We start from the raw sequence: 15,759 nt of genomic DNA on the forward strand, positions 1-15,759 counted from the left end.
ACTTCACCTCTGCAGCACATGCAGAAACCTCCTTCTTGACCATTGGGCCCACTATTGGATTCATCCGCTCAATCCACCACAGCCTTTCTTCACATGCAAGGGAAGCCTGTAACTTACAGAGGGTTTGAGCCCCCTCAGCTACCCTCATCTGGTTTAGTTGGCCATTCGAAGCCGTCTCCTGTGGTGTGTCTGCTGTGGCATGCTGACAGCTTCTAGGAACCACAGGTGAGAGCTGACTTCAGGGTGGTGACCAAAGGTGGACATGATGTGTTCCCTACCAGAGGTGCTACCCCTCCTCTTAACACCCCATTCACTTACTTGTTACGTTTTGCTTATGTGCTTTGTGTGCTGCTACCCTTGGGGTTGGCCCAGAGACTGCAGCTAGTGCAGAATATGTGGCTAGGCTGCTTGTGGGACACGCTACTACATCATATTACACCTTGCTTGTGGGATTTAAACTGGCTGCAGACCTGCTTCTGGGCCAAGTTCAAGGTTTAGGTAATAACATATAAGGCCCTACATTTCAGAACCAGCTTACTTAAGAGACGACCTTGTTCTATATATACCCAAATTATTCCTGTTGTTTCTTCATCACACACACACACACTCAATCAATCAATCACTGAATTTGTCAAAAATCCCCCTGGTTTATGAAACTATGCTCTTGCCTAGCCTCTTCCAGAATATGCCACCCTTTTGAACGTGTGGGATCTATGTGTGTTTGGTGTTGTCTTTGAAGCATGGGGATGTTCACACATTTAAACATGCTATCCATCAGTAGTAGTCAGAAATACCAGCATTCCAAGAGCTCTGTCCCTTATGATTGATTGTCAGGAAAAGATGGCTCTTAGTACACCCAATCATACTTTCTTTTGTAAATTTATTATACTTACCTTAGTGAATAATTCAATATGAGTCGTCGTCCCCCCCACGTCCATTCCTTTTCTAATTTGAATGTATTCTTTGAGTACAGGAGACACATTGTGAATTTACTCTTCATAGAATATCTAGGCAATCTGCTGCACGTAGCGGCATTATCTCTCACTACAATGCCATTCATTGTTGGTGAGTTTTGCAGAGACAGTATTTCATCAGGGACTGTGTCAATGCACGGCTTCAGGGAAGCTTAACTTTACAAATGTATCATTGATTTTGTATCTAAACCTCATGCTGGCAAGCTACAATGAACAGACAAATTTATGCTTATTTTCAAAGGCTAGACACAATAAACATTATATTAAATCTATTGATTGCCGTTCCACCTATTGAATTCAAGAAAGCATTACAATAGAACATATAACTTGATTTTAGCTTTAAGCAGTGGTATTCTAAATATTCTTCAATCATTTCCATGGGGTTGAAATACTCACTGTAAAACCCTCTTTATGAAATTCATCTTTCCCCACTCTCCTGTTTAGTACTAGTTTTTTTCCCTCAAGCTGCAGCTACTTCCCCTTCCACTTATTTCTGCTTTTTCTTCCTGTACTGGTCATATGGGTAATGCCAGCCAAACAAGTATCATCAGCAGGATGATGTTGCAATGCTACATAACCAGTGAGATTTGGTTTATGTGATTACATTAACCAAGAAACATGAAGGCTGCATTCACAAAGCGGTTTTATTCCATTTCCTCTACCTTCCCCTGACTGTTAATTTCAGCACTACATTGATTTGAGCTTTTGCACAATGTAAAAACCACTTCCAGAATTATACAGAGCTACAGTAGAAGTTTAGCACTCATTTCCATAATATTTGCAACTGGGTTTTTCTTTTCTTTTCTGGAAGCAACGTGCCAGTTACATAGGAGGCTGAATGATAGCCTGAAATCGCTTTTAGACACATATGGTGTTGAAAGTGTGATTGCTTCTAACCACCCCAATAATGAATGCTCAACAAGAAGAACATCTGGAGGGGCCTTCAAACTGCTAACTTAACAGCAACAGGTTTCCTCCCTATCAAAATTAGGTTGCTGAAACAAAGAATGATCTGGAGAAAACTAGGATTGGGTTTCTGTCCTGGGCTGAGCAATTTTGTTCCCTGAAGCTTATTGAAATGACATTTAAATCATATTTTGACAGTAACAATAGGGTGGCATCATCCTGGGAGCTGAAAACTGGCATAGGAGGCACCAGTAGGTTGCCTCTCAATATCTGGCCACCACATCCTGACTGTTGCCGTCTCCTGCCTTGTGGTAAGAGCCAGCCTGGAAGTGACCTATTTTTCATTCTCAAAATACATCATCACTCCTCTGTTTTGCTCATTGTTCCAGTTGGTGGACCTCTGAGTTCTGTTATCTCAGAAGCTCACCATCAAGAGACTCCTGCACTATAATACAAGCTCCATAATCCCTGGCAGGGAAAGATGCTCAGAGGCAAGAGTCATTAAGATAACAGCCAGTTGGATCAAGCCAGTGGGCCATATAATCTAGTATCCTATTCTCATAGTGACCAACCAGATGTGGGTAACCTACAAGCAAGACCCAAACACAACAGAGCTTTCTGCCCAGGTGATTCCCAGCAACAGGCATGCAAAACAGCCATCATGGTTAGTGGTCATTGACAGGGCAGGGAAGTGTTTGTTGTCTCCTTTGATCAGATTTGAATCCTTTGAATTTGTTCACTGTGATCAAGCAGGAGTACTTGATTACCCCAGCACCCTTGTGTTAAAAGCTTGTCCCATCCCTCCATGAAAGTACCCTTTTGTTAAAATAGCTTTCCATCTCCTATGCAAGATACAGCGTGAATTTTTAGGAGATGTTACAGCTACATTTCAGGCCTGCCAAGCCCCCTGAGTGCTGGAAGCCAACTCAGCATCTGTTGTAAAATTACTCAACTCATTAGTCATGAGTCTGGGAAATGTGCAGAGTGCACATGAGAGACGCTTGAGGGTTCCTAATCATGTAGGTCAAGCAAAAATCCTGTCTTCTCTTACTTAGGGAGTTAGTGTAATTTCTTTCTCTCTCTTTTTTTTTTCTTTAAAGAAAGAACACATTAAAGAGTTACATAGTGGGTAAGCCTGGAGAACTCCCCTAGGAAAGTTCTGAAGGGAAAATTTAGTTGTTTCAACACTGTTGTAACATCTTCCCAACCAAAGCTGTCTTATCTCTGTTTTAGAAATAATAATAATAATAATAATAATAATAATAATAATAATAATAATAATAATAATAATAAATACCTAGGGACTGACAGACATGCAGCTGGATAATTTGCTTTTAATAATTATTTCCAGTTTCATCAGCAATTTTTTTTGTGGGGGGGGGGAAGGTGTAACTAGAAAGGGACAGCATAAGAGTTTTATAAATAAGGGGATAGAGAAAAATATTTTCCTCCCTCCTGTATAAGTTTGGTTTTTCGGCTGATGTTGATTGGCTGTCAGTTCTGGATAATAATAAAAAAAGCAATTCTATGTTCGCAGAAGTCATAATTAATGTATGACAGTCTCTGGCAGCAGATTCAAGAAGGGACATTGGTTTAAATGGCTTTAAACTAGACAAATTTGTGAGAGAGAAGAAGGCTCTTAGGCATGTTAGCTAATGGTAGCAACAAGCACAGAGGCAGTACACCTATGAACATCATTTGATGGGGAGCTAGGAGCAGGCAGAGACAGTTGCCAGCATACCTTGCTTGTGGACTTCTCAGGTGCAACTCTTTTTGGGTGGGTGAGGAATTGGCTGGTGGCACCAGCGAAAGGACTACTGGACAATAATGAGATGGGTGTGAGGAATGGGGGAGTAGGTGGAAGCTCATCCAACTGAAGTGGTCAGGGTGACAGCCATTAACCCTACTGACAAAAAAGCAAGGATTCCCTGACAGGTGAGTGGCCCTAGTTCTTCATGACTGTGACTTCTATGTGAGAATGATAATAATAGCAGCTGTGATGGATCTTGAACTTTCTAGACATTACAATACACTGGATGCAAATGAGCTACCGAGTTAACTTAAAGTTGCTGGCATTACCCTATAAAGCCTTATATAGCTTGGTACCAGCATACCCAGTTGATACTCTGTGCTGGGCAGGTCAGGGTCTCCCACAGATTCCATTCTACCAGGAGATCCATTTCACACAATGAATGAAACTGGCCTTCATTGCTGTGGCGTACCTACCCTTTGGAATTAGCCTCTTGAATATTAGTTTCTATTATCTTTTTGGCACCTATTGAACACCTTCCTCTTTAAACAAACCTTTGGATCTGAGATGTTTTAAATGTTGTTTGTTTATTTGCCACTTTTTTTACCATCCTAGGCTCGTTTGGGCGGGGAAGGCAGGATATAGATATAATAAATACATAAATGAAGTGAAATGTATAGGGTTTTTTGGTAATGTAATGAACAACCTAGAACTCAATTAATACTTGCATGTGGCTGCTGATGGTTTTGCTTTTTCTGTTGTGGGTCAATGGTCATTGATAGACAAAATGTTCTCTATCCTTGAACAAAGTATTCTGCATGGCAATTCTCCTCTCGGTGGTGTCTGGGAAAGCAGGTGGATTTTTTCCTTTCAAAACTGCAGAAACTCAGTTATTCCCATAACCAGCCTGCATTTAAATTGCGAATAAAGGGCATATTTTGAGACACGATAGGGAGGAAACTGTATCTGCAATCTCCTGAAACTCTGGCTACTTTGAATGGGACCCACAAGAGCTGCAGCTTCTCTATCTTTTCCTTCATGTCTGTCCTTATCCCATTTCAATCACTCTGTTGGAGCATTTTGCACTAACATGCTGACGAAGTTTCATGAGGAGTGCAAACTGTTCTGGAAATGTGAAGAACTGAACTTAAGATTGGAAAATGGATAAACAGAGCGAAACTGAAACTGACATGCTTGCCCATCCTTAGTGAAAGGTCCCTGGAAATAGCCATGTGTCAGAAGCAATTGACTGCATCTGGTGGCATAGATATGCATTGCAGCCACCCTGAATCCTTGCAATCTTTGGCAATCACGCATAGCCAAGCAAGATTGTCTTCCATAAACACGGTTTTAACAGTGGGTCCGTAAGTAACTATGCAGGCCAATTCTGGATCCACACATCCTTCCACAGTGGGGACATAGGTTTCTGGGCAGGAGCTGATCATGGTGAGGGTTTGCCAAGGGTACCTTCCTCTTAGCACATTTCTCCCTTTTGTCCTGAGTTCAAGCATCTTCAAAGCCCATGACACTTTTGGTAAAAAGCTGTACTCCACTTGGAGCACTCACAGGCCAGTGTTTCCCAGTTGCCAGTGTTTATACTACTTTTTTTTAAGATTTGCCTTGAGAAAGTCTTTAAACCTCTTTTGCTGACCACCGGCATTACGCTTTCCATTTTTAAATTCAAAATAGAGTACAGTGGTACTTCTAGTTACGAACTTAATTCATTCCAGAGGTCCTTTCTTAACCTGAAACTGTTCTTAACTAGAGGCGTGCTTTTGCTAATGGGGCCTCTTGCTGCTGCTGTGCCGCCGGCACACGATTGCTGTTCTCATCCTGGGGCAAAGTTCTCAACTCGAGGTAACTCTTCAGGTTAGTGGAGTTTGTAACCTGAATCATTTGTAACCTGAGGTGTTTGTAACTTGAGGTACCACTGTAATTGCTTTGGAAGACAATAATCAGGCATCCGCACAACATGACCAGTCCAGCAAAGTTGATGTTGAAGAATCATTGCTTCAACACTGGTGATCTTTGCTTCTTCCAGTACACTGGCATTAGTTTGCCTGTCTTCCCTAGCAATGTGTTAAATTTTTGGAGACACTGTTGATGGAATCTTTCGAGGAGCTGGAGATAGCATTTATAAGTGGTCCATGTTTCACAAGCATGCAATACCTAGACCCTGACTTTGCCTTTTCTGTAAGCATGGCAGGCATTTTGCCAGTTAGATGTTAAACCTTTAAGTGTAAACTTTTGAGTTGATTTGCATGCTATTTCATTCCAGTACATAGCAGTCTGATAAGCAATTAATGAGTCACAGTATAGCTCAAATTAGCAAGATTGATAGCAAGCTTAAAACAGACTCACCTTCATTACAGCAGCTTTCATCAATTGTACATTGAAAGGCACACTTCAGTCACAATCTGAAATTCTGGACAGGTTTTTCTTTGGGTTATATTCCATCATATGACATCACTCCTGAGTAAGCTGGATGAAAGGTGGTTTCATGGAAGTCTATCATCAAACTTTGACATTGATAAATTTCACATATATACAGAGAATGTTTGCAGTTTGTTTGTTTTTAAAGGAATCCTCTAGATCATTGGCAAAATGGTAACAATAACCTTCAAAAAGTTTGTATTCTTGAAATAAGACCCCACTGTTCCTTTGACATTGATGTAACACTGGGGGGGGGGGGAGTTGAGTGGAGCTGTCCTATAACAACTTGACCACTTTCACTAGCACAAAAAGAAGCACCTGCTACAATAAGTTTAAAAGACAAGCTTAATTGACAGCTGTGGCTTTCTTCAGATATTTTGAATCAGAATATCACAGTACTGTACACACAAACTGGCATGAGAGCTTGGGTGTTTGGCATTTTCAAAGTTTTGCATGGGGAGCTGGATGAGCACTGAGAGCCCATGTGCTGAGAGATCGTGAAAAGTATGCAAAAAGTGGGCACTGTCCTCGATTTGCTTACAGTGCTCTTTCCCGCCCCACCTCGCTTTGGTGGTGGTAAATGAATTTGCTACAACCTCCACCTGTACAAGAAGAAGAAATGTGTGTTTTTCTGGGGTGGTGTGTGCTTTGGAATGTGGGACCATAACATATTAGATTTCCCACCTAATACCAGAGTTTGAAATATTGTGCATGTTGCAGGAGCTCTATAGTTGCAATATTTCAGGAGATGCTGAAATGCCCCCCATATCTCCTCTGCAATTTATGCTGTGTTTTATAACTCCTCTGACTGTTGTCAGTGAGGCTGTATTGTTCATGTTACATTTTTGTCTCAGCAGAATTCTTCAGGTTTTGTGCAGCTGCAGGAGTAGCTCTGTTGCCTGCCCATTTTACTTTGCCAAGGTAATATTTTCAGAGCAGATAGTGTAGTCTTGAGACTTTATATCAGCTCAGTGCTTTCCATAGAAATGGTGTTGGAGTCTTGGAACTCATTGTAAAACACTCACCAGCCCATGACTCATAGGAGTTTGAATTGTCTATTGAGTTGAGCAGCCTAATGGGCTCTTCTACACAACCTTAGGTATTGCCTCCCCCATCCCTCAGAAATGCATCAACCAAAGATAGAAATTTAGAAAATTTACATAGAAACTCAATATATCTGTTCAATATGCTGCCCTGATGTGGACTGTTGATGGGCAACTTTAGTGCCTCTCTTCTCCTTCCTTGAACATGAACAGGATAGACCTTCAGATGCAGGACATCTTCAAATAGAGGATTGCCCCATGTAAAGGCCACCCTATGAATACATTGCAAATATATGTGGGATCCACTGCACCACAATTCATGGGATAAAAAGTGGGGAATAGTGTTTCACCAGCACTAGGTACCTCCATTGCTCAGATTGGGTGAGGCTTATACGGGCCCCCAAATATTTTATTCAAGCTGGTGCCCCTGCACACGATGCTGATATCAACATTTTATTAAACGGTCCTGAGACCTGGTCTACACGAAGAGTAGATGATGTACAAATGTTTCTGTTTTGCAACATGTTGGAGTATGTGTTCTCTATTTAATAAACAAATAAGGAAAAATGTACATTTGTAGATGTCCGCATGGGTATATTTCATGTAGATACTTTTCATAGATTGAATTTTAGGAATTATGCATGATGTAAAGAAAATGAATAGAGAGAAGCTTTTCTCCCCTTTTCATGGTACTATCATCAGGGGTTGTCCAATGAAACTGAACGATAGATGATTCAGAACAGAGAAAAGGAAGTTCTTCTTCACCCGGACCATACTTAACCTATGGGATTTGCTTCCACAATGATGTGTTGATGGTCACCAGTTGGGCAGAACCATGGAGGTTGCTAATCACAATGGCTATATCCCGACTCCAGAATCAGAGGAGTCATGCTTCAGAATATCAGTTGTTGAGGAACAACAGCGGTAGATGCTACTGCCTCATGTCCTGCTTGTGAGATTCTCATAGCATCTGGTTGTCCACTCTGGGACATGGGATGTTTGTTGTTGTTTAGTTGATTAGTCATGTCCGACTCTTCATGACCCCATGGACCAGAGCATGCCAGGTACTCCTGTCTTCCACTGCCTCCCGGAGTTTTGTCAAATTCATGTTGGTCCCCTTTTACTTGTGCCCTCAATCTTTCCCAACTTCAGAGTTTTTTTTTCCCCCAGGCAGTCTTCTCTTCTTATGATGTGGCCAAAGTATTGGAGCCTCAGCTTCAGGATCTGTCCTTCCTGTGAGCACTCAGGGTTGATTTCCTTCAGAATGGATAGGTTTGATGTTTTCTCAAGAGTCTCCTCCAGCACCATAATTCAAAAGCATCAATTCTCTGGCAATCAGCCTTCTTTGTGGTCCAGCTCTCACTTCCATACATCACTACTGGGAAAACCATAGCTTTAACTATACAGATCTTTGTCAACAAGGTAATGTCTCTGCTTTTTGAGATGCTGTCTAGGTTTGTCATCGCTTTTCTCCCAAGAAGCAGGTGTCTTTTAATTTCGTGACTGCTGTCACCATATGCGGTGATCATGGAGCCCAATGAGGTAAAATCTGTCACTGCTTCCAATTCTTCCCCTTCTGTTTGCCAGGAGGTGATGGGAGCAGTGGCCATGATTTTAATTTTTTTGATGTTGAGCTTCAGGCCATATTTTGTGCTCTCCTCTTTCACCCTCATTAAGAGGTTCTTTAATTCCTCCTCACTTTCTGCCATCAAAGTTGTGCCATCTGCATATCTGAGGTTGTTGATATTGCTTCCAGCAATCTTAATACCAGCTTGGGATTCATCCAGTCAAATAAATCTCTGGTCTGGTCCTGCAGGGCTCTTTCTGTAACCTTATGAGATCATAGCTCTGCATGTGCAGGAATTCCTACCACCACCACCCACTTGTTGGGAAACATCCGTCCATTTGATCCAACTCTTGCAATCTGAAGTCCAGTAGCAATTTTGTACTGGTATCTGCCATTTGTACAGATAAACAAGGCCTGAAGCTTATGTGAAGAAAGGTTGTGTGAGCTATGTCACAATACCTTAAGCTTCTTGCTTAAGAAAAGCCATTCTTTTCTCCCTGCACAGAGAACATGCACAATGGAGAATGGATTACAAATGGTTCATATTTATGCTTGAATGCCATCTTCAAGCCTCAGAGGGGTGGGGGTGTCCTTCTGAGCCTGTCAATCTCTTTACATTACTTTTGGTTCCCTGTATGATACCTTAAAAGCTCCCCTGACTGACAGAAATGGCCTGAGGCTGAGATTTACAGAAAGGCATTCTGTATTGAATAGAACCTCCCTGGGAGCTGCTGCTGAATTGAGCAGCAAATGGTTTAGGGGTGACCACGGAATCATAAAGTGTTGTTCTGAAGACCCCACACCCTAAACAATTATTTTCCACTGTAATCTAGATACAGGAAGGTAGGGTTGTGGAACAGCAGGCTGTATTTGTTGTTGACATTTTGCCATCCAAATTAGGCAGGTAGCAGCAGCCGCAGAGCTGAAGGCTGGTGCTTGTTAATCTGCCAGACCTGGAAATTACATTATTGATGAGCCTGGTCTGATTGTAATACCGTATAGTGTATGTGTGCATTAAAAAGGAAGGAGCATGGAAGCCCTCTGATCTTTTAAATAAATAAAGTGGTTAAAAGAAATGCATTTCACATGTACTAAACCCAAGCACTTTTACCAGGCCAAAATATAATGGGTGCCTCGCTTACATGCCTGCCATTAATGGCAGACAACCCAATAACAAGAAGGGATGTGTTTGTGTATTATTCATGGTTTGCCCTAAGCACGACCCAGGAAAGAGTCCAGTGGTGGAAGAAAGGCCTTGTGAAAATTGCTAAGAAAGTCTTCATGTGAAATGCAAACTTTATGGAGTAGATGTCTGTACTTTCTTCTCAGCTTCAGATACCACACATTAATCCTTTCTGAACACAAGGATCAGTCAGGCATTTTAACTTAAACATATTTTCACTGCCCTTTAATCTCTCGTTTTATTAATCTCTCTCTCTCATTCTCCCTCTCTCTCTCTCTCTCTCTCTCTCTCTCTCTCTCTCTCACACACACACACACACTCTCTCTCTCTCTCTCTCTCTCACACACACACATTTTGCATATATATCTGGTTGCCCTTTAAGATCTTGAAACAAACCAGTTTTAGTGGAAGGGGGACTAAACTGAACTTTTCTTTTTAGTGTGGGTGTCAGTACAAACCTTTCTCCTGTCTCAGGGTGGAAATAACCATAGATTTCTTCTCTTCTCAGAACTTAGATTTTCAAGAATCTTTAATTATATATCCTTAATAATAAAAGAAATCAGCCTACAAGTAACTAATATTAGTAAAATAGTCACTTATAAGAACAATATAATAAAAAGAGTAACTCTGCAAATATTTGATCTTAGGAAAAAATAATAATTTCAAAGACTTTATTGTATGCTTCTTGACTTGTGAACATTGGGGTCCCCCCCCAACACACACAAGAGAAATGGAAGAGACTTGCATTTTAACACCATCCGAAATAATGGGCCCAGTGTGATTTACCATTTTACTCATCTGCAAAACAGAAAAAAATGAATGGGGGTTGGTGGGGGCAGATACAATGTCAGAGCAGAGAAATTGCATCAGAAGAAGTGAACAAAAGAGCTAACAAATTTGCATATGTGTATTGGTGCATATTGAAAAATCTTTACATCTCATCATATTGTGTTAGATTAGTGCTTCCCAACTTTTTTGGTCATGCCCCACCTAAGCATCTCTAAAACCCTGATTGCCACCCCCCACCCCCGGTGACATATAATTCTTATTATTCAAATAGTGAACTCCTATTCATGTGGAAGAAGCCTAAAAGGCCATTCACTGTTAATAACTCATTCTTGAATTGCCCCCCTTAAAAATAAAATCCCCCCCTGTGGGGTGCGTGCCCCACGTTGGGCACCACAGGGGTAGATGGAGAGTGGTGTGTCTGCCTGCTCAGTCTGCTGACCAGGTGCTAACTGTTGAAAGGAAACTTCAATGTTCCCACTCTTTATTCCTTCTAGTTTCTTATCTTAAAATCAGACTTCAACAGCCCTCAGAGGACACACTCAAATAGAGGCCTGTCTTCTGTAATGTAGGACACAGGACCATCCTCAGTTTAAAAGTATGCAAAGTAAAGGCAGTCACGTAGACACTACCCAACAGTGTGGGGTCAGGCCACAAGGCAGTGGCATCCATATCACAGCAGCTGCATGTGGAAAGAGTCCTTAACAAATCTAGTTTTAGGCACAATTCATTATATACCAAGGTGAAATAAACTTTGCCTACAGGTCATTTGGGGAGGAAAATGGGATAAGAAACAGGTTTATCCTCCCAGTTCCCTATGTATCCAGCATTATAATCCTTTCCTTTTTCCAAAACTTCACTTCTTTTACTTTACTTTTTCCTAAACTGGTTCCAGTTACTGTTATGGTGGAGGGGAGACAGTGAAATGCTTTGTTTTGAGGATGACTTTGTAGCAGGAAATGATGTATTTCTATTTCCTGTGTGTCCCTGTCGGAGATCGCCAACACACCTTCCATGGAGGCGCTCTGGTGACCCTGAAAGGGATGTGCCAGGGCCAAGCGTCTTCATCCTGGCACATCCTTTTGAGGATCACTGCAGAATTTCTTGAAAATATGGGGGCGGCTCTGGCCCCTTTCTCTCCCCCCTAGATGGCACCCCTGTTCTCCACCATAAGAATGCACTTTAATACTTAACTACAGAACAGTCTTGAATACCAGTTCCAGTAAGATAAATGTTACAAAATAAAGTAACCTACTGCTGGCAAGTAGTAATTGCAAGGCAAAAATAACCAGCCTTCTCTGACGCATTTGCCAGAGTGCAACCTCTTTGCCTAAGATAAACTTCCCATTACAACATTTTAAATAGAGTGCATTCAAACACAGCATTTCATGCACATTCAACTTGTCATTTTAACAGCCTGCCCTGCCCCTTTACATCCCAGTAAGCAGCAACAATATGACTGACTGGAGGACAGGTGAGTTATGCTGCCCCATCACGCTGTTTGCTAATGCTTGTGAAGTGATACAGCTAGTTTAATCTCTTTGGTCTTCACTCAGATGGATGCGCTGTCCTCCTTGCAAATTCTAATCCCTTTCCCCTTTGTAACTTGTCTTTCTAATGTAGGAATCTTTGGGAAATACCTCTACTTAGCTATGTATGCCTTGTGCTGTTATTATTACTACTAGTAATAGTACCAACAACAAACCGCCTGTTGCTTATCTGCCATTTGTTCCACCCAAAATTAACTAAAAGCTTCTGTGTCGCTGTGCTCATTAATTCAAGCCCTAAATTAAGTGAAATCTCTTCTATTTGTCCTTAATAGTGGAAATACTTAATTACATCCTTTTAATGCTATCAAGTTAATAAATAGCTACAATTATTCAGAGGGATTCATAAATGTGAACAAAAAACATCTCTAATTATAGAATGCAGTTGGAAAACACTTTTTATATAGCTATTTTGCATGTCATGTGTTACTCATTACATTAGTCAGTGAATGGTTCAGGTTCAATTCATCAAGATATTGAATAGGACAGCTTCCATTCTTTGCAATTTAACTTGTATAAGAACTTCTCATTGGGTTGTGCTCTAAAATTACAATGCGTGATAACTCACTAAACTTCAGAAAGTGCAGAAATTGTGTGATTATCTTTCTGAACCCAGCAGGTATGCCTGATTTACAGAATTATTTATAGCTACTTATAACTAGTAGAGCTAATGATTTGTGTTCTACAACAGGGATTCTCAAACCTTCTGCCCCTGAGACACGCTTGAGGTGGTTGACTACTACACAGAATGATGGTGCAGTGAGAGAGATTCAGCTTCACTTTCCACTGATACCTAATTCATCTTTGAAAACTGCTAAATTCTTTGCCACAGCATTTTCCTTGCGACAAGGAGTTTCGTAGTTCAGTATTGTGATACAGCCTCCCCATTTTAGGTAGTATTTGCTAATCCAGAGGCTCTAAGAGATTTAGAACACGCGCACGCGCACACACACACACTTTCCCCCTTTTCTATCCATCATTTTGCTCTGTCCCAGCCCCTGCCAACCTAGCAGTTTGAAAGCACACCAGTGCACATAGATAAATAGGTATTGCTGTGCTGGGCAGGTAAATGGCGTTTCCGTATGCTCTGGCACTCGTCAAGGCACTCCGTGTGCCAGTAGTGGTTTAGTCATGCTGGCCACATGACCCGGAAAGCTATCTGTGGACAAATGCCTACTCTCTCAGCCTGAAGTGAGATGAGCATCACAAACCCCATTGTCGCCTTTGATTAGACTTAACCATCATGGGGTTCTTTACCTTACCTTTACCTCTTTACCTTTTATCCATCTCCTGCAATTTCTTCTCCTATTTCCCTGCCTTATCTCCTGCCTTTTCCCCACCTCCTCAGACATCCTTCCTCCCATGTCTTTGTACACATACTTCTCATAACAGCTTTCCTCTCTGACTCTCTCCATTTCTCTACCCACTTTGCTCATTTCCTTCAACTCCTCCACAGCCCTTTCCTTTCACAAGAGTGATACCTTCATTTCCTCCTCTTCCTCCAAAGTTCTCTGTCTCTTGACTACTTTTTAAAAAATCTGTAGAAAGCTAAGCAAACGCAAACACACGGCTTTAATAAATGTATGTGTGTTTGTGTGTGTGTGTATACACACAGACACTGTGATGTAGGTAGCAACACTACCATACCTACTGATAGGTTTACTCTTTCTCTCAGTGCTCCCCCTTCTGCTTTCCCCCAAATGAATCCTGAGTAAATAATATCTGAATTCACTGGTGTGTAACGGCTTTATTTTATAACTGGGCCATAAAGGGCGGGCTGCGTGCTTCTCTTCAGACAGACACTAAAATAATACAAAGCAGAAGCAGAATGAAGCATTCCTCTTGTCCCCACGCAGTGTTCTGTTGCAACGGGATGCTACAGTCTGAAACACCAAAATGATATCAACCTCCACAATGTGTTTGTCTCTCGCTCCCCGTCTTTAGAAACTAACTAGGTGTGCTTGAGAGTTTGGATGAATACTTCAGTGTAATTTTATATAATTTCATGTTGCCATGTAAATCTCTTTTATAGGTCTCTATAGATGGAATTTAATGCGGCAGAAACCTTGTCACCAGAAGGATTAATGTCTGCATTAGCATTTCGGCAATAAAAAAAAACCCTCGGAAGACAAGTGGTGGAGGCCCACGGACAACCTTAAACCTGGATTCTTCAGCTCGACATTCACCGTTGGAGTTTTTAATTGCTTGCTGTAGGGAAACCATCGCCAATGCTTACAAGGAACTGCTTATCCCTGGTTCTCTGGGTCCTATTCGATGGAGGTCTCTTAAAGCCACTTCATCCACAACCACAACAGACTTTAGAAGGTGAGCTGAGGGGAAATGTTGTCACAGCACCAGAGAGGAGGACACCCGCCGTGCGGGTCAAGCGAGGCTGGGTGTGGAATCAGTTCTTTGTATTGGAAGAATACATGGGCTCCGAACCCCAGTACGTGGGAAAGGTAAATGTTTAGTCTTCTAAAAAGCTCAGTGGACTAAATGTTGTATGAAAGAAGTACATGTGTTTTAACATTACAATCCTATACTCAGAAGTGAGCCCCAGTGAGTTCAATGGGACCTGCTCCCAGGTAACTATAGGATTCCAACTTAAATCTTCCAAATTCTGCAAAAGTCGAATGTCAAATGTGGCTTCTGCGGCTTCCGATTAAAGTGCAGGAAGCTCCTGCAGCCAATTGGAAGCCGTGCCTTGGTTTTCGAATGGTTTCAGGAGTTGAACAGACTCCTCGAACAGATTATGTTCGAGAACCAAGGTACCACTGTGTATTGTAGTCTAACTTTTATGAAATCGTGTTTTTGGATGTCGTTTTTTTATACAGAATTGTTGACATTGGTTTTCTGTGGCTTAAAAAGGAAGCTATCAACAGTTGCAGAGGATATAGTAAGCAATCTTTGAAGGATAGGTTGCCAGAATGAGGTGTTTTTGTTTTTGTTTTAGACTAGTCCTAAATAGCAGGGCCACTGCACACCCACATAGGGCAAGCAAATCATTTTGCTGATGTAGATATCATCTCTGGATTGTGTCTGAAACCACCTTGTGATGATTGTGGGCCTGGCAAAGGGTCTATTGAATTCCTGGCCAGCTCTGTCCCTCCATCCCTCAAGATTCCCCCTTTTCATGGTTTTCTGCCACTCATGAGTGACCACAACACTTCCAACCAGGCCTCAGCGAAAGCGATTTGGATTTCAGCCTTAACATGTTTAGATAAGCTTCAAAATGCTTTGCCAATTCATACAACAAAGCCTCTGAGTGAATGTTTAATTTTCAGAAATGTCTTGGAACTTTCTTGTGTGGCCAATTCATGGTCGTATTTATTCTTCTATATGCTGAGTTTAAATTGCTGTGGTTCCCATCCACACGCCCCAATGACTCTTGTTTGCACAAATAGCAAGTCTATTACACTTTGATTATTACATTTGCTTGTCCAGAGTACTTTTCACATGCCCATTTTAAAGACTCAGGATGCCTTCCTCAATGCACTGATGCATCTTTCTGGATAAATAATGTATGGCACTTTGTGTCAGGAGAACCAACTTGGCACAGTTTGGAAGTGG

At 41.6% G+C, this 15,759-nt stretch overlaps 1 protein-coding gene across 4 annotated transcripts in view; it reads left to right on the top strand.

The window, feature by feature from the left end:
- The window catches only part of CDH12 (cadherin 12), a 652,390-nt gene that overhangs the window by 488,220 nt on the left and 148,411 nt on the right, over positions 1-15,759 (top strand). For all 4 annotated transcript variants that reach the window (XM_081918186.1, XM_081918185.1, XM_081918188.1 and 1 more), the window contains one exon: positions 14,222-14,648. In XM_081918186.1, the coding sequence (XP_081774312.1) occupies positions 14,418-14,648 (231 nt within the window). In that variant the 5' untranslated portion in view covers positions 14,222-14,417. The remainder of the gene's footprint in view (positions 1-14,221; positions 14,649-15,759) is intronic.

This window comes from Podarcis melisellensis (assembly GCF_964234715.1).
Source record: "Podarcis melisellensis genome assembly, chromosome: 7".
Classification (NCBI taxonomy): domain Eukaryota; kingdom Metazoa; phylum Chordata; class Lepidosauria; order Squamata; family Lacertidae; genus Podarcis; species Podarcis melisellensis.